Raw genomic sequence first — 22,992 nt, 5'->3', positions numbered from 1 at the left:
GGGTAAAGTCTTTTTTTGTGGGGGCCAGGCAAACAGGGAAAATGTGCATGTTTGTAGACAGAGGAGACGAAATCAGTAGAGTGCCTGAAGATGAGAAGGGAATAAGCATTTCTACAGAGCCTACTATGTCCTAGGCACTGTGCTAAGCACTTTACAAATATTATCTCTATTCACATGGGCTTTGTAATGACTATCCCAACCTGTCAGAGTTACAACTAGCCAGTCAGAAAGGCTTCTCAAGCCCAAAGCTGCTTGACATACCAGTGATCCTTTGTGAGTGAACTCTAGCTGAATTTGGAGATGCCTGTAGCTGCCAGAACCGAATAGCTCAAGGGTAACCTTAAGCGGCAGCTGCATACTCAAGACCTTGCTTGGGACTTTGTAAACACCCTGGCTTATTGTGTCTACAGATGTCTTCTCTCTTAACCCCGACCCAAAGCTTCTACAAACTATATTCTCTCATCCTTTTTCCATTCCCCTTTGAGCAGCTGAGAACTCTCTCTCCCTCTCTGCTCCCCAGTAGGATCTTCTCTCCTCTGCAATCCTTTTCTCAGCCAATAAAGCTTTGCAATCTGTGGCTGTTCTTGGTTTCATTTCAGGTCCCTTTATGGGCCTGGGGGTCTTTTGTTAACACAACAAAGCTTTGAAGTAGGTACCATTATTATTCCCATTTAATAGTTGAGAAAACGGAGGAGTTTGCCCAGGGACAAAGGCAGTAAGAGGCGGAGGCAGAATCTGACCTTCAGCCTTCCTGAATCCAGGACCAGCCCTCTATACACTGCGCCACAGAGAGTTCAGAGGAATGATTCTTGGTGCATGGTCTTCATATAGACTGGGGCCTGTGCAAAAGAAGGGGCTGGTCCAGGGAGTGGAAATGGGTTCCCCACGCCGAAGGTCTTCGGTTAGGCCATAGAAGGGATTCTTGTTCTGGTCTGTCCTTCTGAGGACCCTGCCGATTCTGAGATTCTGATATACTCGAGAAAGATGAGAGGAATAGGGAATGTAGAGAAATGTTTAGAGGTATGGAGGCAAGGAGATGAGGGAATTCAAAATGGACAGCCTCAATATTTTCAGTGAAGATGGTCAGGTCATCTAATGAAAGAAAGGGGCTGAGAGGCCAAGTCTGCTGGGGCTTGGGAAAGCTTGTAAAAGCTAGTCAGGAGTGTGCTGGAGTCAAGAAAAGACTGGAGGACCAGCATACAGTGCATGCTGGAGGTCACCTAAAGCATATGCTGAACCGCGTCGTCGTAGAGGGGCGATTTGACAAAAGAAATGTTCAGCTTATCACTAATAAATCTAAAGTTTATTAAATTTTTTAAAAATCACACAGAATAAGAAAAATACCCACAACACTGTGTTTAAATATACAATTTACAAAAGTTGACAAAATATGCAATAAGATTTTTCTTCAAGCTATTAAACAGTTTCTTAAAAGTATTAGAGTAGGAAATGTTAAACAGTAAAAATTTAAAAACTCTTACATTAAATCCAGGGGCACTTAGCATAGGAGTTAAATCCTGAAAATATTTTAACTTAAACATTTTTAAATGTGAAAAAAAAGAGAAAGGTTTAGTTTTAAATAACAACAAAGTATTTATTTTAAAATACGCCATGCATGCTACAAAGTAGCATAATTCTCAACAACTGCATCTCTGTTTTATAAATGAATTACTCAGTGTATAGAGAGACACTGGTTATTTTGCTTTCAATATGTGCTTTTTCCTTAGAATTCTCTTGATAAAGATGATCAAAATTAGAATTTGGAAGAAGACATTCTAATTAAAATAGGCATGGGACCTGGTGAGTGATGTTTTGATGGAAATGAATGTTCAACAAAACAAAGTTCATACACTTTTGAGGAGCAAATTGCTTTAGTCAAGAAAGAAAAAAAGGAAAGCACATTTCAGTTAATTTGTGTTTTTCAGCTACTTCTGTTACATAATTCAAAACACTGCAGAAATCTTTGGTGGTGACATACGGATTAAGTTCCCTGAAAATGTTAAAAAATTTGTTACATGTAACCAATAAAATATGGTCAAGTAATCATGGCTGGTAACGATGGCTATATCATTCTCTAACCAAAATCTATTGTATATGGTACATATGAAAGGGCCCCAGGGAGGGTCTGACTGTATTGAACATGTTTGTACATGTGTATACACACACACAAACACATTTTTGTCCATATTAGACATTTCTGGCTCACTTGAAAAGAAAAATATTACAGGTTGCAAGGGTAAGTGATAAATTCCTGCTACTATGAATAAACTCTGGAAATACCTAATTTTTATTAATGACAAACTAATTCCATAACATTAACAAAATATGAACAGATAAACTTATCTGGTTACAGAAGACGTGCTACAAATAGGTAAGGGCACCTGTGGCTGGCCGCTAGGTGCCTCTGGCACAGGCTGGTAGAGCGGCTTCCTGGCAGTGCCACTCAGAGACAAGGCACCCTGACTCAATAAGTGATCACCATCTCCCTTAAGATTTAAGAGCAGAATACAGTGAACAAAAGGGAATTTTCTGGTAATGAAGGAAAAGGAGACGACAGGGATATGTTTAAAAAAAAATTAGAATCTCGTAGAAGACTGGACTACAAAACACAAGTATAATTGGTCGTGGTGGTGGGGGGAACTGATTAAAGAAGAAGCATTAAGAAAAATATTCCAAAAGCAAGTAACAGGGGAAAGGGGGAGAGGAAGTGGAGAGAATAAAGAAGGCCACAGAGCAAATGGTGATGTGATCTGTATCCTCTGAAAATGGGGACCAGAAATCCTTTAAGAGGAAGAGGGATTTTTTTAATTTCTTTATAATTCCAAAAGACTTCTACTTCTAACCTTCACTTTGGATCTATGATTGTAGAAAAAAATTCAGGTTCCCAAGAGGATGACATTCCCTTCAAGTTAGGAAGTGCCTTTGCCTTTTTCCTGCTGAACAAGATTTTATCCTTTGATGGAAGATCAGTAAGATAAAGACTACACTACAGCCTGACGCTGTGGGTTTAGTCATAACACGGCCTACACAAAGCCAATCTGCACACTCTTCTAGGTTTCATGGAATTCAGGAGTGATGACCCGTCATGACCAGTGACAGTTTTGTGCACAAAAAAATGCCATGCTTTTCTCTAACCAGCATGAACTAGGCCAGCACTATAAGCATGTAAACAAAGCTTTCTCCCTGAAGAGCTGGTGATCATAAATCCCAGTGATTCAGGAGAGAAAGTGGTGAATTCTCTTAAATAATCAAGGAGAAGATGCTTATGTAGTCACTCTTATGAGCTAATTCTGGGGGGAAAGAGAGTTACTAATTGTTGCCTTCTGTTAATCAGCAGGAGTAGAAAGGGCATCAACAGGAAATGTACCATGTGTCAATAAAGATGTGATTTCCGAGCAAACCTTCCTCTTCCCACCAATGGAACACCCCTATTCCAGAAGAAATGCAGAGGACAAAAGGACTTTTTTAGGGGAAGAGCAGTGCAAGAGTCGGGGAGAACTAGTAGGATATCAGAATACAACTTCTGAACAAATATAATCCTATCTGCAATTCATGTATGAGATATTCTAAAATCTCCATTTCCTGATTACTAAATGGTCACCAGTTCTTTGAGGTGAAGATCCAATTTCCAAAAAACACATATTGTTTCATAGTCAAAAGACTTTGGCTCTAAAAAAAAATTACACAGAATCACATTCAAAAGACTTTGGTTTTCAATGTGAAGAAAGCAATTCAGGTACGTAATACTAAGAGTCCATTATTCAAGGCTCAATAATTTAAACCCCCAAACCTTTTGCTAAAAGAAGACTCATTAGGATACATTTTCCTCAGATAGAAATGGTTTTTCAGATGAAAAAAAGATAACAATCCTTATATTTCCCATTGCGATGTCCTCATCCTCAGGGGAGATATCTTAGCCAGAAATGAAATGGAGCCAGCCGATGCCAGACTCAAAAATCGATCACTGAGATTCACATAAAACCAATAATTTATGCTTCAAGCTTTGAGACGGTTCATGAAATTAGGGTGCAGTGTTGGACTGCTTACCATACTATATTTAAGCTAGTATTGTCTTTAAAACTAAAAAGCTTAATAAGTATTATTAATAGGAACATATTATATTTAACTGCAAAACAGAACTGCAAATGCAAAAGTAGATATCAGTCACACATTGCTTCTCATTCATGAGAAGGTAGAGTAATTTTAAAAACCTAAAACGGATATTTAATGAAAAGGTCAGCTATGTTTCATTTTTCCAAAATCAAAATACATTTAAAGAACTAAACCCATAGGAAGAAAAATTAAAGAGAATAAAGCATATATATGACGTGGCAAAATGAGACAAAGAATGGTGAAAATAGTTTCAATAAAAGAAAAAAATGTACAGCTGTAAATAAGTAAACAATTTTAAGTGTGCAAAGCTGTATAGGTATGAAAGTGCTGGGTGTAGATACCTGGTTTTCATATCAGAGTTTTAAAACTTGGTGAGGATTAGGAGACCTGAAAATCTTACAAAAATAAAATTTCCAAGGATATATAAAATGTAACTTATTCTCTCTCCTTCTGTGCTCACTGTACCAATGCACAAATTTAGAATAAACTGGTCTCTTTCATGACTCATTATATAATTTACATAGCACAAATGGAGGTAAGCAAATTACAATAACCATAAAGGCTTTGTAAAGTTTCCTGAACCAGAAAAATGTTCTTTTCAAGTACACTAAAGAAATTTTTTGTGTGTGTGCTTTTGCCTTGTACAGCAAAGACTCAATTAGTGTTAACCAACTTAAAAAGGGGTAACATTTTCTATCACTTGTAATTTATCTTCAGAGTTTAAAGAAGTACAGTTTATATAAATAGCTTTTAATAGTTGAGAATATTAAGTAATAATTAGAGAAATAAAAGCTACCCATGTACTTAACAGATAAAAGCTATTGCTATCCATCCTATCATCACTGTTCCTTGAGGAATTATTTTAAATGGACAAACATGTGATGTATTGAAATCAAGTTATTGCATTACAGCAGTTTACTCTGAGATATCTGGTCAACTAAAAATACACCTGTGGTCTCTTCTTCACTTTATATTTTAATGAGCCATATCGTACCTGAGGAAAGAAACACAAGATATTATTATAAATTAGTCACTGGTTATAGCTTATTAAATATAGCTACTTGAAACCCCAACTTTTACTGCTAAGCATTTGACTTTAAATCAGTATAACATTAAGTCATGCACATTGTAAGATATTCATTTCTATTAGGCTCCATCATTTCATCAGATTTTTTTTTTTGGTAAAACATTTATGTCTCAATTATCCCACAGATATGCATACATATAAAACACAGTACAAACTCCTTAAAAACGTAATTTGAATCATGGTGGAACAATGACAAGTATAATCCCAGGGGTAGTGGGATTGTCATAGAAAATTCCAGTCCCTGGTCCTCTAGCCAATGAACGTGCTTCTGCATTTTTCTTTGGCTTGTGGAATGATGATCTTGATATACTAAATGATTCTCCATTGCCCTGTGATGTCACTAATTACTGAGCATGGTGGAAGTGTTCGGCGTACGTTAACACCTCTCATCTTTGAAGGCCTGTTACCAAGTCAGCCATGTTTGCCTTTTGGCAGCTGCCTTCTTGTGTTTTGTGCAGGGTCATTTCTGGCCAGATATGGTAGGTAATTCTGCTCACTAGAATATCTGATTAACTGGAACATCCCATTCCCCATCCAGCATCTTACTGCATAGTGAGGAGTTTGCTCTATTCTGAATTTCTTGAACTCTTCAAAATTCCAATTTCCATAAAATCTGCTCTCCTATTTACTATATCAAATTTTCATTGGTCTTTCTTTGTGGGTAACAGTTCTCTAAGATAACACTGCAAAAAAGTCACATAATCCTAATCAAGGACAATAAATACTGTACTTGACTGGCCTCTTTGCGACTTTTGACAGTCTTCACAGACTTCATGCTTTGCGATCTTCGAAGGCCTCTGTGTGTTACCATTTCATCGTCTGAATACGGCCCATCACCATCTTCGTCTGTTTTCTCATCTCCATCTTTTGAGGGAATTCTGTAACCTGAACATGTTGACAAAGACAGTAAGTCTTGAGAGGGGGATGCTGCCATCGCCGCCTCCTGCTCCCCCACTCTCACAGCATAACTCCCTTACTCCTCTCCAGTGAGAACTGTTCACTGTATCAAGCTCATCTGGAAAGTCTGGCTTGGCTAATGCCTGGCCTCAGGTACCCCTTGCCTGTATTTTCCTGCAGCAGTAATTTAGAGCTTAGACTGGCTCACTTATACATGCTATGTTGGAATCGCTTTGTTCATGTTTTATCTCTCCATAGATTATGTGCTTCTTGAGGGAAGGGTCCAAGAAGTCTTCTGTTTTCCCCAAAGTATCTAAAGCATGATTTTACCCAAAAAGAGTGCTCAATTAATGGTTTATTTGTTTATTTATACCAAATTTATACCAAACATAAAGTTTGAAAAAGCAATAGACTAAGGCATTTTCTGATACAGCTGAATGTAGCAAATAGATGACAGGCCTTAGATTCCCATCAGGGTGATCTGGATTCAAGTCACACCTCTGATACCCACTAGTGGTGGGACCTTCAGCAAGGCACTGGATCCCTTCGGGCCATAAGTGATAATGCTCTCAACTGCTGAGGAGGTGCCAATATGCATTGGTAGAGGGGGGGGGTTTCCTTACTGGGAACTCCCTACCCTGGTGAAATCATAATCCCACAGATCTGATTTAAAAATAAAAAGACAGGAAAACACAATTGGGAAAGTTTTAGTTTTATCTCATAAAACCTTTTAAAAATTGTGAGTTAAAAAGAGTAGAATGAAAATCAATTATATTTTTTTGGGTCTAGAACACAGAAATTGTCTTCAGACAATAGACATGATTAAGTTAGGAAGGAAGTTGATCTTAGGAAATCAGCTAGCTATCACCCACGCCAAATGACCCTGGTACCATTGTGCTATCCATTACCTTATTTGCCGCAGCCCCTTAAAGCTCTTTAGTACCACAGAGCAAATTACCTGATACTAATTTGAAGGAACCAGGCCCCCTATCACGTGCTTTCCCACCTTGAACACTGCGTTGCTGAAAGGCTCAGCTTTTAAGGCAGTAACATGTTAAAGAAACAGAAACCCTACTGAGATGAACCTTCTTCAGTTGACTTTTCCCAAAGGTCCTAACCAGGACCTTTTAGAAAATCATGTTTTCAACTGAAAAAGAAAGAAGGGTACAGAGAATTTAGGATAGTTCATCCAGAGTAGTGCAAAAACTGCCTTTGAAAGAGCCTAAGAGCAAGAAAGAGAGAGGCCAGGCCTCTCCTGGTACACTGGCCATGCAGCTGAGGGATATCAGCCAAGACCAGAAAGAACAGGCCTAGAGCTCAAGGAGAGAAGCGCCTTTCTTTTGCAGAGGCCAAAAGCAGCCTAAGAAGAGAGACTGACTATGGACTAGAGGGTAAAAGAAGGACTGACTGAAAGAATGGGAAGCCCAAAGTTCAGGGCCAGGAGGCTGGATCAGGAAAGGAAAGCTCAGAAGAGAAGAATGAAAGAAATATTCTCTTATTGGTCTGAGCTTTGGGGAAATAGCTTAGGAGAAAAAAGCAAAAATGCTTCATCTTCTCTTCCTCCTGCCTTAGGGGAACTTGAACAAAAATCCATAGGAGAGGAACATTTTTTTTTTTCAGGATTTGGTGACTCTTTGTAAGACGGTTTGGATCATGTATGATTTTTTTCCCTCTCCAAGGAACCGAGAAAGAACCCATTACAAGAATTTGTAAAACATCCTCTGACCAGATTTGAAATCTGAATCTCCTTTCTATCATGACTGCTTTATCCTCTGGCTGTTGTTGCATGGCTTATTCTCTTAAAAGAACGAACTCCACCTTGCCTGGAAAGAAAAAAGGCTGACAGAGGCAGGAGGAGCAATTGTGCTGCTGGAGAACATTCTAGGTCACCTGGACAGAAAGGGATGGAAAGGTTACTGGAGAAGCATGCTGTGTCAGCGATGGAGGAGTGTCTGCTGGGTCATTCTGACCAGAGCACAGAGGCTAGTCATTTCTTGCTTTAATGATAATTTCATTCTTCAAAAGACAGAGAAAGCAACAAAGGGAAATTCCATTCTTGAGCTAATTCCTACCAAGAAAGACGAGCTGGTGGATAGAGCAGAAATGATGAAAACCTTGGGGGAAGTGATCACTCTGTCCTTTCTTGAGTTTGTGACAGAGAAGAAAGCCAAACAGTGTCACATGTACATGAGATTTGGGAAGAGCAGATCTGGGAGGGTTCAGAGGATCCCAGGACCCAAAGTGCCAGAAAAGCCAGCCCTAGAGATGGATACCATGTCATGCCCCACCATCCCCTCTATCTCATCACTGCTAGGGGCTCCTGGTCAGGAGTAATCACCTCTAGGATCAAACAGAAAACTCTCTGCTTGGCTTTTAAGGCCCCTCCCTATGCTTCCAGTCTTCTTACACCTTACTCTCATCCATTCACCTTGACTCAGTGACACTGGCCTCTTGAGGCTCCTTTCCCAAGATGCTCCATCCCCCCATTCCAGACACTTTCACTGGCTATCCCCCAGGTTCGGAACATCCTCCCTCCCTATCACTGCCTCCTCACTTCCTCAAGTCTCAGCTAAAATCCCCCCTTCTTGGTCCCCCTTAACGCAAGTGTCTTTTCTCTGCTGATTTTCTCCAATTTACCCCGCGGGGCGTTGTTTCTAGATTGTGAGCTGCTTGAGAGGAGGGACTTTCTTTTGCCTTTCTTTGTAAACCCAGCGATTGACACAGTGCCTGGCACATACTGAGCACTTAATACTGCTAGCTGACAGACAGTATTCTAAGATGTGAGGAACTTTCTGTTCTTTTAGTTATATGTTTATTTTTATGTGAAACATTTATATGTTAAACAGCACTGGTATCCTAGGCTGAAGTGAAGAAGACAAAATACGGGTAAATGTAAAATTTTACTTGTGGGTTCAAAAAACATTTCACAAGCCCCAAACGGAGGAAGCCTGGTTAGAAAGCAGTTTGGCGGAATGAAATCTGTGAGGTTTAATGAACTGCAGCCTCAATGAATCGACAGTGACATATGGCAGCCAAAAACCTAACGGGATCTTGGGGTGCATTAAGAGTGGCTGAAAGTCCAGAGACTCTTGGACACTGTACACGGCACTGGTGAGATAGTATCTGTTCAGTTGTGGGCCCATTTTAAGAAGGAAGTGGATAAGCTGGAGGCTGTCCAGAGTAGGGCGGTCAAGATGGGGAAGGCCATGTCACACGAGAATTGGTGGAAGAAGCTGGACACATTTTGTCTAGGTCATCCGAGGAGGAGAGCGATCTTTAAGCTTTGAGGACTATAAAGTAGAGGAGAGGGGTTAGCTGCATTCTGCTTAGCCTGAGAGGGTGGAAGTTGGATGTCAGAGAGGCAGATTTAGGCTTGATGCAAGGAAAAACTCCCAACAATTACAATCCTCCAGATGTGGAGTGACTGCCTCAGGAAGGAGTGGGTTCCTCAGCATAAGGGGAATGTTGCAGGAGGAATCTTAGCTCAGGTACAGATGGGACTAGTCCATGGCTATGGAAGTCCCTTCCAACTCTGAGAGACCGTGGATCTAAAATATCACTATATGAAAAATAAAGGCTTGGTTACAAATGATCCCCATGGAATTAAGTACTATTTATTGCAAGTGACTTAATTTCAGAAGTATTTTATCAGTTGTAGGAACTATCTTCATGTGTATGCATGTCTGTGTGTATGTGCACATGTGGTTCTGCCCTGTATCTCCATTGTGAAGGGGCGCCCCATGAAGAACTCCCTCTGCCAACAGATGCAGGGAGGCGAGTGTTCAGCATCTTACCATCTCAGAGCACGGCCTGGAGCCCCGAGAACTTGGGTGACCTGGATGCTTACTTTTTTTTATTACTATTTTGTGTCTCAGCTCCCATGCTATTTATAACAATTAGACCCAATGAGCATTTCATACGGTGATCCCATGTTTAATTAGATTTATCTTCTCCATTACATTACCCAAAAATCCACACATTATTAAATGAACTAATTTGTCATTATTTGTAACTAGCAAAGTATGAAGGTTGCCTAAGCAGAAAATTCCTTAAATGTTGTAAAAAACAGAAGTATAAACAGCGTGATTGGAGACACCATTCCCAAGCTGTTCCAAATGCAAATCTCTCTCTAAGTTGGCAGCCCATCTGTGTCTTCTAGAATGGGGAGGGGAAGGGCAGGAGGAATCCCTTAGGGGATGCTTACTGGCCCATGCTGTCACCGAAGCCAGCCTGCAATGTGGTGACAGGAGGAGAGGCTGCTGCCAGAGGCACAGGCTTTAAGGAGGTGATTCGGACCCTGAGAGTGACTTTGCTTTATCTCCTCTCCAAGTCAAACCAGCTAACAAATCTTACTTGGGGAAAAGGTACAGAAAGAACAAGGAAAAGTTAAAACTTGGAATTTTAAGAGCCCCAGACAAACGTTAAGAATATAAGACACATTTATACAAACAAATCTGGCTGAAGACATTGCATATTTCAGGCTTATGCCCTTAACCCTGATCCCCAACCGCACTGTGTCACTAACAGGCTTGAATGAGAATCCACACTCTCAAATGATGGCAGTGGCTGCTAATTGGCCAAACACATACCTGTGGATTCACCGGAAGTGGTTTTGGTTTTCTTTTTTGTTTCAGGGGCAGGCTGATAGGGCCCCTGTCCCACAGGTTCATCTCCTTGAATGGCTGTTAAATCGTGCATGCTGAAACTTCTTAAACGTTCAGTGATCGCTCCTTGACTCTACAGGGCAAAAAACCATGGCAGGACTCACAAAAGGGGGTATTTGTTAACAGTACTGAATGAGTTCAACATTTAATTTTAGAAGAGGGAAAAAAACCCTTAAAATGCTTTAAGGCACAATCCTAATGGCATGCAACAAAAGAAGCATTCATAGTTTTGCTTTTCCCCTTAAAAGTAGCATTTTTCTTGTGCTTAATGAGTTCGCATCCTGTAAAAAGTTATTTGTTTTTAAAAATATAAACAAAGACACTGGCTGGCTGCTAGACTAGAGATCTCTGAGCAGCCACTCATCATGGACATGGGCTGAAGGGAAAACAACGTGAGGATGTAAGGCAAAATGAGAGTGAACTAAAATAACTAATTTTGTTAAGCAACCAGGCACATCTAGTGCTGTCCGCTTTGGCATTAAGGCATTTCATCTAAGCACTCTGGGAGAGATGGCACTCGTGACCTTTCCAGGGCACACTTCCATTTGTACCCATGCTATAAAGGTCTCTTCACAGAAATCATCTCCAGACGAAGACCTTTTCAAAATTCAGAAAATAAGTGCATGACTCATTCCTCGTAATTGCTGGGTTTAAAATATTTCTAAATATTTTTGCATTAATAATCAACAAGAAATTTGTTGTACGTACTACATTTTGTCTTGAAACACCTAGCAACATAGCAACTCAAAGTGCATAACAGACCCACAGGCTCAGGTGAGCATAAGTGCTCTGTTCCCGAACATGTGTATTATTTTCCTTGCTGTATAATAAGATCCTTTGCAGCTGTTCAGGCTGGAACACCAGGTGGTATATGGCATCAGGAACTAGGAGTCATTACCATGGGAACCATATACTCTAGCTTTGTCTGGCTGCCATATTTTCTGGGCCGTAAAGAGGAACTGTGCTAATAAAACAGGGTGAAATGGAGGACAAGGAGCTCCTTCAACTCCCATCCCTCCCCCTACTACCCCTGCCCGCGCACATTCATGCCTTCATTTTTCAGAAAAAGAATTCTGACTTAGACCAGCTTTTACATATTACCAGAAATTTTTAGACTTTATTTTTGCAGATTCATCTTTATGAGGTACTAGTTAGGGATTAAACACACATGTGTAACTGCCTTAGGCTCCTGGGATGGATACATTTCAAAGAAACCTTGTGCCCTAACAGAAGGCTGCTGACTGACAGACAGCTCAAGCACATGGCTCGGTCTCCTGAAATATCAGGGCTCCCCAATCACACCTGGGCCTGCCTGCGTCATCACCCTGCATGGGCAGAGTTCTCTGATCCCTCCAGTACCACATAGCTTTCCTCTCATGCAGTCATTTACGCTCTTCTTTCTAGATACATCCACAAACAGTATCTATCCAGCTGCCAATAATGAAAAGTAGAAGGTGGGTGACAGGGGGATTCATTTCTTCTAAATTCAGGAATACCTGCACCCTATTGGTTTTAAGCCACTTAAGGGCAGAGCCCACCTAATTTGCCCTGAATAGTAACTAACACATGGACAATATGCCCAGTGAGGGTTTTCCTAAGTGCCCTCTGATTAGATGAGTTTTAAAAAAATTAAATCCTGCCCTTAGGAGTTTGCCTAATCCCTGGCAGGAGGCTGGCCTCCCATTCCTACCTTCTTATTCAATGTAAACTTTGCCCATGTACAAGCCCCAAAAGTCATTCACCAGGCAGTCTACCTGATATGCTAGAGGTCATCCTCTGCTCACTGCTCATCCAGCAAGGATGCCGGCTGACCACTGATTATCCCTTTATTTTGTTATATGACCAGTTGCCAAACCTTTCTACATTAAGGAAGAGACAGCCTACAGAATGCAAGACGCTGAAAAGTTGGCCCATTGGCTAATAATGAGCATTCTAGTTCCAGAAATATTAGAGAAGATCAAGCTGAGAGAGAAAAAGCTGTCTGGGCCTGCCATCCATTGCTGCAACTAAAGGAAACACAGAGCCTATGTGCAGTTTTTACTTTATACCTGTTTTTCTGAGGATTTTTTTTTCTGGTTATGCCCATTTACTTTTGAAGAGTTTCAGGTTTCCCCTTTTATGACTTGTTTCCCCATTCCCACAGGCTTTTACAAATAAATTAATTAGAAAGACTGAAGCTTAGACCTTATTAAATTTTTTTTTGTCCCTTGAGCCTGAGCTCAAACATCACTGGAGGGGCTGGGGCAAGAGGGGACTTGACGAAGAAAATGCATAGATGCCTATCCCAAGACTCCAAATCCGTCACCCTTTAGTTTCTTACTCCTACAAAGCCTTCCTAGACAACTATTTTTACATATGTTAACCTCCTTCTTAACTCCTACAGAGATAAACACATACACATACATATGTAGTATATGTATGTGTATGTAGACATGTATGTGCATGGCACTTAAATGTTATGTTACCTTCTACTGTTATTTTATTTTTCCATCTGCAAATGTCTTGCTGGGCTTAACTTTCCTCTGTATTCAACACAAGCCTGAACTACCCAGGTGACCCCTCAATTGAAACAGATGAGACAGCAACACTGCCCCATGATAACAACACACTAGCCTCAGGCACAGCCGAGGGACGCAGCCCTAATCAGACAGACAAGGCAATTAGACTGAGTTATACAGTCGGCTCCCTAAAGGTTTTTTAAAAAAATTTTTTATGCCTTAAATCCCTCTGGCAACCAGTCTACCGGCTCTTTAGATTGCAGCATTTCTCATACCTTAGTACCAATTTGGTTTGGCTCTTCAACTTATACTCGTTCCTAGCAGTTCAGACCCTGCTTCCTCAGTTCCCAGGGGGAACTGACCTTTCTTCCAGCACAGAATTTGCCTAAGCCTTGACATGTGCCCTGCAGCTCAATGCCATCTTTTTAGCTAATGTGAATCTTATCCATGTCCTCCCATAATTCCTCCACACATGAGTGGGTAAATGGGGGAATGACTTAACGTGCTGGTGGTCATCCGATCTCTTGAGATTGTAAGGATGCCAAAGGAGCACATGGGCTGACTACCAATTATCTCTTGTTCTTGCTCCATGACCAGTCTCACCAAACCTTTTCTCACACATCTCTCTGATGCTTTTTCCTGTGTGATGTTTTGCTGGTAACGTGTGGCCCCTTCCTCATGCTTACAAATGTACCTTTCCACTATCCTCTGGTTGACCTGCAATTTTAGTCTCTGAGAGGCTGTGGGATTCCATAATTTGCAGACATACAACACTATTGGAAGACTACTGATGCTAAGATGAGCCTTTGCTTTAGGAAGAAGTTAGGGGCCATTAAAAATATCATCTTGTGTTCCAAAAGCAGCCCCATCTGCCTTTTTTGCCCTGTCCAATTTCGGTCCAGCTGCAATTATGGTTTAAGATATAGTTCCTAATGGATCCACTCTATGGGCTATTCATCTAAGTACATGTAATAATATATGAAGAACAAACTTCTTTTTTCCTGAGTAAACAGGCCAAACTTTTGAGTGTTTACTGAGTTCATTTGAGAGAATCTGCATTGTTCTGGGGCATAACGGAAGCCACACAATGTCATTCGCAAAAAAGAGCATCTGGAGGGGCAGCTAAGTGGCACAGTGGATAGAACTCTAGCCTTGGAGTCAAAAAAGAGCATCTGGAATACCTTGGCATTTAAAGAACATTCTCCTTCATTTTGGACTCCCACGTTGGCTGTCTTTCATACCCACGGCAGACACTTTTGGTAATAAGCATTAGCCTCCGATGCACAGACTGCAATTAAATGTTGAACAAAAGATCTATTTCTTAAATTACCTTGCATAGTTGATATAAACATGGAATACATCTTATTGGAAGAGAATCTTTAATTAAGACTATAATCAGTCAAGAAGCAAGCATTAAAGCGCCTACTATGTGACTTCACTCTACATGTGAGATACAAATACAAAAGTGAGATGATCCTCAATCCTCGCTACTGAGAAGCCTGCATCTACCAGGGCAGGGGTGGGCAACCTGCAGCCTCAAGGCCACATGTGGCCCTCTAGGTCCTTAAGTGCAGCCCTTTGACTGAATCTAAACTTCACAGGACAAGTCCCCTTAATAAAAGGATTTGTTCTGTAAAACTTGGATTCAGTCAAAAGGTTGCACCCAAGGACCTTCTAGAAGGCCACATGTGGCCTCGAGAGGAAGACAATATGTTCATAGAGAAGGATTTATTCAAAATGAATACCAAGTGGATGGAGGCTGGGGAATCCGAAAAGGACCGATAAAGGAGTAGCCCTTGATCTGAGCCTTGAAAGAAGCGGGAATGAAGCGGAAGGCCTTCCAAAAGGCAGATGTGAGGACCATTAATGCCTGCAATGTTCTTACATCGTGCCTGTAGAAGCAAAGGGGACAAAGGAGGTATGGCCCTTTTGGGGAACAGTAGGCCAGTATGCCTTGCACCTAGAGTGCACAAAGAAGAGATGGGAATATATATGCCTTCTGGAAAGATAGGCTGGAGACAGACTTTAAAGAACTTTAAACACAAAACCTTGAAGTTTGTGTTTTTTCATAGGGGCACAGGAAAGCCAGTGAAGCTTCTTGGGCAAGTGAATGGCAGGATCAAACATGTATTTTATAAAGAACAGTTAGGAACGGTGAAGAAGACGGATTGGAAAGAATGGACTCAGGGGAAACAATTAAGTGATTTTAGTGCAAAACTTTCTCTCTCTCTCTCTTTCTTTCGCAATTGGGGTTAAGTGACTTACCCAGGGTCACACAGCTAGTAAGAATCAAGTGTTTGGTCTGAGGCTGGATTTGAACTCAGGTCCTCCTGACTTCAGAGCCAGTGCTCTATCCATTGTGCCACCTAGCTGTCCCCGCAAAACAACTTCAAACCTAATAAATGATGCCCTGGACTTAGGGAATTTTGATGTGAACAAAGAGAAGGGATGGAGGTAAGAGATGGCAAGTAAGGAGATCATCCTGTGATTAGAGGAGATGGCAGCCAGCTGGACAGGAAAGACTGATGGAGGAGCCAGGCCAGATGGGTTTTCATGTTCAGACAATGACCAGAGCAGGATTTTGCTTTCTCCGTACTTTTTAGTCAACTGTGTGACTGCCAACATGTGATGTGCTACAGAATGCAATTTTTGAAAGGCTGTCACTTCCTTCTGATATCTTCCTCAAGGATGCCCTTGAAGTAGGAATAGATCATTCTGGTAATGATTTTCACATAGATGGGAAAGTAGATATGCTCTGTTCAGTAGTGAGGGATATTTTCTTGGTAGTATTTCTTGGCTAATGAGATCTGAGGCTCTCTTCCCCAAGCATCTGTTATTTCCCTCTAGGTAATGAATCTTTAATTTCACTGGCATGGCGAATCTTTCCTGAGGAAGCTCCCTAAACATGTGGGTAGGCACCTTTTCTGCATCTTAGTCTTAGAGGTTCAGGGACTTGCCAAGGTCACACATACCCAGGGTATGTCAGAACAGGATACCACCCAGGTCTGGCTAGCTGTGAAGCAGGCTGTCTATCCATCACACCACAAGTGTCAAATTTACAGGCAAAACTTCTGAGTGTGGCCCCAACCAGATTAAAATGTAATTGGAGGGGCAGCTAGGTGGCACAGTGGATAGAGCACTGGCCCTGAAGTCAGGAGGACCTGAGTTCAAATCTGGCCTCAGACACTTGACACTTATTAGCTGTGTGACCCTGGGCAAGTCACTTAACCCCACTGCCTAGCCCCCCCCTCAAAAAAAAAGTAATTGGAAATGTTTAAAAAATAAAAATACAACATGATATAATGCTAATTTGTGGTTTTCTAAGTCAATATTCGGCCTGCAGGGTCCTGTTTTTATTTGAGTTTGACTTCACTGCACTACATACATCCTGCTGCCTTCCACTCAAAGATCAATCCTCCTTTTCCCTTACCCATATCATCAAGAATAGTCAGCACTTCAGTTATATATCTTGTGGGCCAGTCAAAAGATGGTATGATAAAGAGGGAATCAGTAGGTTATTAACTGAGGAATTTACAAGAACTGTATAGTAAAACACCTCCAAAGGTGATAAGGACTTGTCTTCCTAAAACAAAAACAAAAACATAAAAACTTGTTTTTAATGCACAAAAGTTTCAGAATTAATAAAAAGAAATATATAGGATGGGGGCTGGGGTGAGGCTTTGTGATAAGAAGAAAGGGATTCTTTCAGTACCAGCAATTCTGATGCAGTATTTTTTGTTTCTAGTTCCTGCAGCTAATCCTTGATCAACATTAAATTAAATCAAATCAAATCAAATCAAACATCTTCCTCTATTCCCAGAAAATAAATAAGGTTATGAGTTTTAGTTTAAATAATACATTACTCCTCCATATTTTTTATTTAGTGGATGTTACATTAATCTGAAAGGGTAAAAAAAATGGAAATAAAAGGACAAAAAAAATGAAGGAAGTGGTTTTTCAGTCTGGATGAGAAATCACCATGGAAACAGCAGTCCTGGCCAATTATCAGAAAGACCAGAGAACATACCCCTATGAAGCAATTCCTAAGTACCACATTCTAGCTTTTTAGCTATTACTCCCTACAGGGCTAGAGCTATATTACCTAAATGGGACTGAATTATAAATGAGGCGAGCAAAAGACAGAATGTACGATCTCGATGATCTTTACTGAAAGAGAACTGAAGAAATCTGGTACAGATATAATGAAGCAAAACTGGCAGTCCGGGCAATGACTAATCGAATTCAACTTCGCCATCTTTGCAAACAATACTTGGAACATTTCAGTGTATGGTCACAATGGGATGGCCAGAGGTGAGATACACGAGAGAATTAATCAGAATTGTCAGGAACACTACCTCTGGTACACCCCCATGAATTTCAGGTGTTGGTACTGTTTTCAGGATAGCAGATTCAAATAGGGATGGGTCCTAGGAGACCATTTTGAATTGCTGCCACCCCAGAGGATGTTTCCTAAGCAGACCACCAAGTCCTAGAGGTCGGGTGGACTTTTGGGTACCCAACAGGGTAGGCAGGTGGGTACAGCAAGTATTCATTTCCTTATCCACATTCAATTCCCTAAGTTTACTCTAGGGGTGGGGAAACCCACAGCCTCAATTCCACACGCAGCCCTCTAGGTCCTCAGGTGCAGCCCTTTGAATCCAAACTTCACACAACAAATCTCCTTAATAAAAGGATTTATTTTGTAAACCTTGGACTCAGTCAAAAGACCACGTGGGAGGACCTAGAAGGCCACAGGTTCCCTACCCCTGGTTTACTCTATGCATTACTGTAAGCTAGGCTAGTGATACAAAGATAATAATTCCTTGCCTTAGAGGAATTTACCTTCTACTGAAGGGGAAGAGAAGAAAGGCAAGAGATAAGAGGCATACCGCTACACAGAGATAAACAAATACAAAGCATAAAGTGATTTGTTAGAAGAAAGTGAGAACTAGCACCCTGGAGGGGAAAGGAGTGGATCTGGGAAAGCCTAGAGTAGGAAGTGACACCTGAAAAAGGCATGTCAAGAGGCAGAGGAGAAGAACATTTGAGGGCTGGGGGGGATAGACTATGTAAAGGCACTGAGGTGGAAGACAGAACCTTGTGGAGGGGTCACAGCTAGGAGGCCTCAGGGCTGAGGAGGAGAAGAAGAAATAAGTCTAGAAAGGAAAGCCAGCCCCAGACCCTGAAGGGCTTTAAGGATGTTTTATTTCATTCTAGAGGTCCTGAGCAGGGGTTTGCTAGAGTTTGACCTGTCACTGAGGAAGATTATTTTGACAGCTGCACAGAATATGGACTACACAGGAGAGGAAGTGGAAACAGGGTAATCAATGAGGTGGCTACTGCCACAAACTAGGCAAGAGGTGATAAAAGCCTAGATTAGGTGGACTGAGTGAAAGAGAAGGCGACAGACGCAAAAGATGCTGTGTAGTGGTATTATTCCTCAAAGGTGCTGGGGCCCATTCTAGCCCCTGGTAATTGCTTGTTGGCCTAGCTCATAAATGCAAGAAACTGCTTTATAAGGTGCTAACCAGAGTTTGAGTAAATATTAACCTGCTAACTGCACCTATAATATGCTCTAGAGTTTAGAGACTGGTTTAGAGGAGGTTGAGTTAATTCCGATAAGAATCAAAATGGGTACCTGATTCAGACATAAAGGGTGAAACCACTAGAAAACTAGGGGAGCATGGAATAATTTACCTGTCAGATTTATGGATAAGGGAAGAATTCAGGATCAAACAAGATATAGAAAGCATTATGAAATGTCAGCTGGATAACTGTGATTATATAAAATTAAGTTTTTTGCACAAATAAAACCAATGCAATCAAAATCAGAAGGAAAGCTGAAAACGGGGGGAAAATTTTTTACAGTAAAAATCTCTGATAAAGGCCTCATTTCTCAAATATATGGAGAACTGAGTTAAATTTATAAGAATACAAGTAATTCCTCAGTTGATAAATGGTCAAAAGATATGAACAGGCAGTTTTCAGAAATAGAAATCAAAGCTCTCTACAGCCATATGAAAAAAAAGTTCTAAATCAGTACTGATTAGAGAAATGCAAATTAAAACAACTTTGAGGTAACACCTCAAACTCATCATACTTATACTACAAAACCATGGGTTTATAAAACCATGCACGCCCTTCGATCCAGCAATACCACTACTAGGTCTGTATCCCAGAGAGATTTTTAAAACAAGACCCTATTTGTACAAAAATATTTTTTGCAGCTCTTTCTGTGGCGGCTAAGAATTGGAATTTGAGGGTATAACTATCAATTGTGGAATGGCCAAATTGTGCTATATGATTGCAACAGAACATTATTGTGCTATGAGAAATGACATGCAGGAAGATTTCAGAAAAACCTAGAAACACTTACGTGAAACTGATACAAAGTGAAACGAGCAGAACCAGGAGAACATCGTACACGGTAACAGCAATATTTATGATGAAGAACTGGGAGTGACTTAGCTATTCTCAGCGATACAATGATCTAAGACAATCCCAAAGGACTCATGATGGAAAATGCCATCCAATGCCAGAGAAAGAACTGATGTCATATGAACACAGATCAAAGCATACCATTTTTCACTTTCTTTTTGTTTATTTCTTTCCTTTCTTCCTTTCTTTTTTGGTGTGGGTTTTCTTGCACAAAATGACTAATATGCAACTATTTTGCACGACTGCACATACATAACCTATATCAGATTACTTACAGTTTCAGGGAAGGGGGAGGGGAGGAAGGGAGGGATAGAATTTGGACTTCAAAAGCCTTAAAAATGTTAAAAATCATTTTTACACGTAATTGGGGAAAAATAAAATATTATTTTTTAAAAATAAAGCAAAAAAAAAAAGAGAGAGAATTCAGAAATTCAGGTCATGAACAAATGGTATATTAGCTCTTTGCTTTGCTTTGAAGCCCCTCTTCAGGTATTGGCCACCTGTATGGAGAAGCAAGTTCTGAGGCTCTGGAAAACTTACAGATTGGTATTTTGCAGACACTAGCCAAGGCTATATAAGCACATTGATGAAGGCAGCCATGGTGTGATCCTATCTCTTCCCCTTAACCAACTGGGATTCTGAAAGATCTGTTAACAATTATAATAGGCAATATCTCACCTTATCCACAAATCACCACCCTAGGAAACTTGGAAATCAAGGAAAACTGGTAAAACATCGCTGACCCTGGCCAGATATGGGATCTTTCTGGTATAAAAGGGGGAAGTTAGAAATTCAGGAAACCACGTTGTCGTTGCCCCAGTTGACCTAATATTGCAGGTGTTCACCCAACTAGCAAATGGAGGCCCATTTTGTGATACAAAATGGAGCACTCTTGCCCCATCCTTCACCTCTTCTGAGGCCTCATTTGGCTTTAAAGGATACCATTAAATAGAACTCATTTGTTTAAATACATTTTGTAGATGGACTCTCTCCTTTCCTTGCATGGATGCTGATTTACCACACACAACTCATTGATACAGATATTTGCTGTTAAATGTGGGTAGCTAAAGGGGTAGGAACTTAATTACTTCTCCCTTTTAAGAAAAATGCTACAGTCCTAGAGAATAGCATTCATTACTAAAACTGGGCATCAGATTGGATATGGGAGATGAGGAAGAATGAAGAATCAAGGATAATTTCCAGGTTTCAAACCTATGTGACCACAACAAGAGTGGTGCCCTCAACAGAAAGAGGAACAGTAAGAAGGGAAGGCTTTTGATTTTGTTTTGTTTTTTAAAAGATAATGAGTTCTCTTTTGGATAGATTGAACTTGAGATGTATTAACGACCTCAAAGTGAAGATGTCCAGTATACAGTTGGTGATGTAAAATTGGAAGGCAAGAATTAAGTCCCAGTTAGATACGTAGGTTTGAGAAATATAGGCTTAGAGATAACTGAACCAGTCTTGAGTTGATGAGGTCCCCAAGAAAGATTTAATTAGCGAAAACTATACACACACAAAAAAGGAAATAAATGATTTATGATACTTCCGGTGAGGATGGAGGTGGTGGGGAGGGGGAGGAAAGGGCTACTCCATCAGATCTCATTTACAGTTATGAACTCTGAGGCAGACTGTGCCTAGGGAAGTACCTCATTATAGGGCCCACCCTTTGTGAAAGAGAAAGATTCTCTCTCTCTCCATACATGACTAATTCCCTTACATGAAAGATTGTTTTCTTGACTCAAAACCTTTGATGTTTTTGACAGTAGGCCAATTTAGAAGTTACCACCCAAAATACTCTAAAATACTATACGAGAGTAGAACTTTAGTGTACTTGTTGGTTAGAATATGTGGACTCTATATAGAGGTACAATGCAATTTTACAATTTCTCCTCCTCAAATTTTTCATTAAGTGTTTGATGTCTATAGGTATAGGGAGAAGTTGGAAAGGAGAGATAATGTGCTGATCAGGAACCAAAAAGATGTCAGTGGGCAGAAAAAAATGGCCTGAATCCAATAAGATGAAAGTTAAAAGAGACAAACATAACCTATAATGGGGTTCAAAAACCTCAACTGGCCAAGAGACTTCCAGGATGGGAGAAACATGGCTAGCAAACAGTTTATCTGAAAAAGGCCTAAGTTTTTTCAGGGGATTGCATATTCATATGAGTTACTAACGTGTGATGTAGCTCTCCCAAAAGCCAATGGAGTCTTTGATCTGACCACACTGAGGCCTTTGCTGAGCTCTAGGTGCCAAATTTTAGCACTGACGGGCATAAAGGTTTTGACAGCTGGGGTAGCAGAATAGCCAGGGATCCTAGCCAGGCAAGCCAGGTCACTGGAACTGGGGATACTTAGCCTAGAGAAAAACAATGAAACTTGGGGGTGAGGAGGGAACATGATGGCTACATTCAAATATTTTAAAGGATGTCCTATGTAATCCTTTTATGTGGCTGATCTGGAGCAAGTAGAAATAGAAACAAGGATTATGACAAGGAGACATCAATGGGACCTAACGATGACAGTACTCCAAAAGGGGACCTGGACCTCAAGGTGGCAGCTGGCTCCTGTTTCCTGGAGATCTTCAAGCTAAGGCTGGATGACCACTTAGGGATATTGTAGAGGGGACTAATTAATTTCAGACCAGGCCAGATTGCCCATTTATTAAGTTTTTGAGGGAATTGCTTTTCCAAGTGCATACATATATTTTGCTCGTCTCAAGAACAAAATTGAAGATACTAGTATTTAGCAATTTTTTTTTACCACATTTTAACAAATTTTAGAGCTGAAAAAAACTTAGAGATCATCTGGCTCAAGCTCTGTCCATTTTACAGATAAGGGGGAAAAAACTCAGAGAGGCCAGTGCCTTGCCTGAGATCGTGAGTCATTATTAATGGCAGAGCCCAGCTTGCTTTACTCCCTCCTAATCCAGTGCTGTTTCCATGACGACAGGTCACAGCAGTAGATCATCATAGTCAAAACAACACAATGCTAGGATGAAATCTCATTTCTATATTCCTAGGCAAGTACACCCAGTGTATTAGATGACAGGACGCAGATGACTATTCCCCAAGACCCTACACAGGAGGACTGCCACTGAAATAATGGCAGAATGTGAGGATATTTGCATTGCTCACATAACAACTTGAAGACAATCAGGTTATAAATACACTGTCTGTAAACTACATTTTCTGTGATGTTTCACTTCATAATTTTTGGTTAAAATATTCACTTGGCAGGTCAGGCATGGAGAATTCAATGAGCTATCCAGTAGAATTATTGGTGTTTTTATCTC

The 22,992-nt window shown here is 40.6% G+C and overlaps 1 protein-coding gene across 5 annotated transcripts in view; it reads right to left on the bottom strand.

Moving 5' to 3' along the window:
* Nucleotides 1–1,281: 1,281 nt before the first annotated feature.
* REEP3 (receptor accessory protein 3) overlaps nucleotides 1,282–22,992 on the bottom strand; it is a 93,184-nt gene continuing 71,473 nt past the window's right edge. For 4 of the 5 annotated variants that reach the window (XM_020998168.2, XM_020998170.2, XM_078150741.1 and 1 more), the window contains 3 exons: nucleotides 10,687–10,834; nucleotides 5,931–6,085; nucleotides 1,282–5,107 (listed from right to left, as the gene is read on the bottom strand). In XM_020998168.2, coding sequence (XP_020853827.1) covers nucleotides 5,051–5,107; nucleotides 5,931–6,085; nucleotides 10,687–10,834 — 360 coding nt within the window. In that variant the 3' untranslated portion in view covers nucleotides 1,282–5,050. The remainder of the gene's footprint in view (nucleotides 5,108–5,930; nucleotides 6,086–10,686; nucleotides 10,835–22,992) is intronic. The other variant, XM_020998169.2, reaches the window with a different exon arrangement.

The sequence above is a fragment of the Phascolarctos cinereus genome, unplaced genomic scaffold (assembly GCF_003287225.1).
Source record: "Phascolarctos cinereus isolate Bilbo 61053 unplaced genomic scaffold, phaCin_HiC Scaffold_3;HRSCAF=262, whole genome shotgun sequence".
Classification (NCBI taxonomy): domain Eukaryota; kingdom Metazoa; phylum Chordata; class Mammalia; order Diprotodontia; family Phascolarctidae; genus Phascolarctos; species Phascolarctos cinereus.
This window is presented reverse-complemented; position numbering and strand designations above follow the sequence as displayed.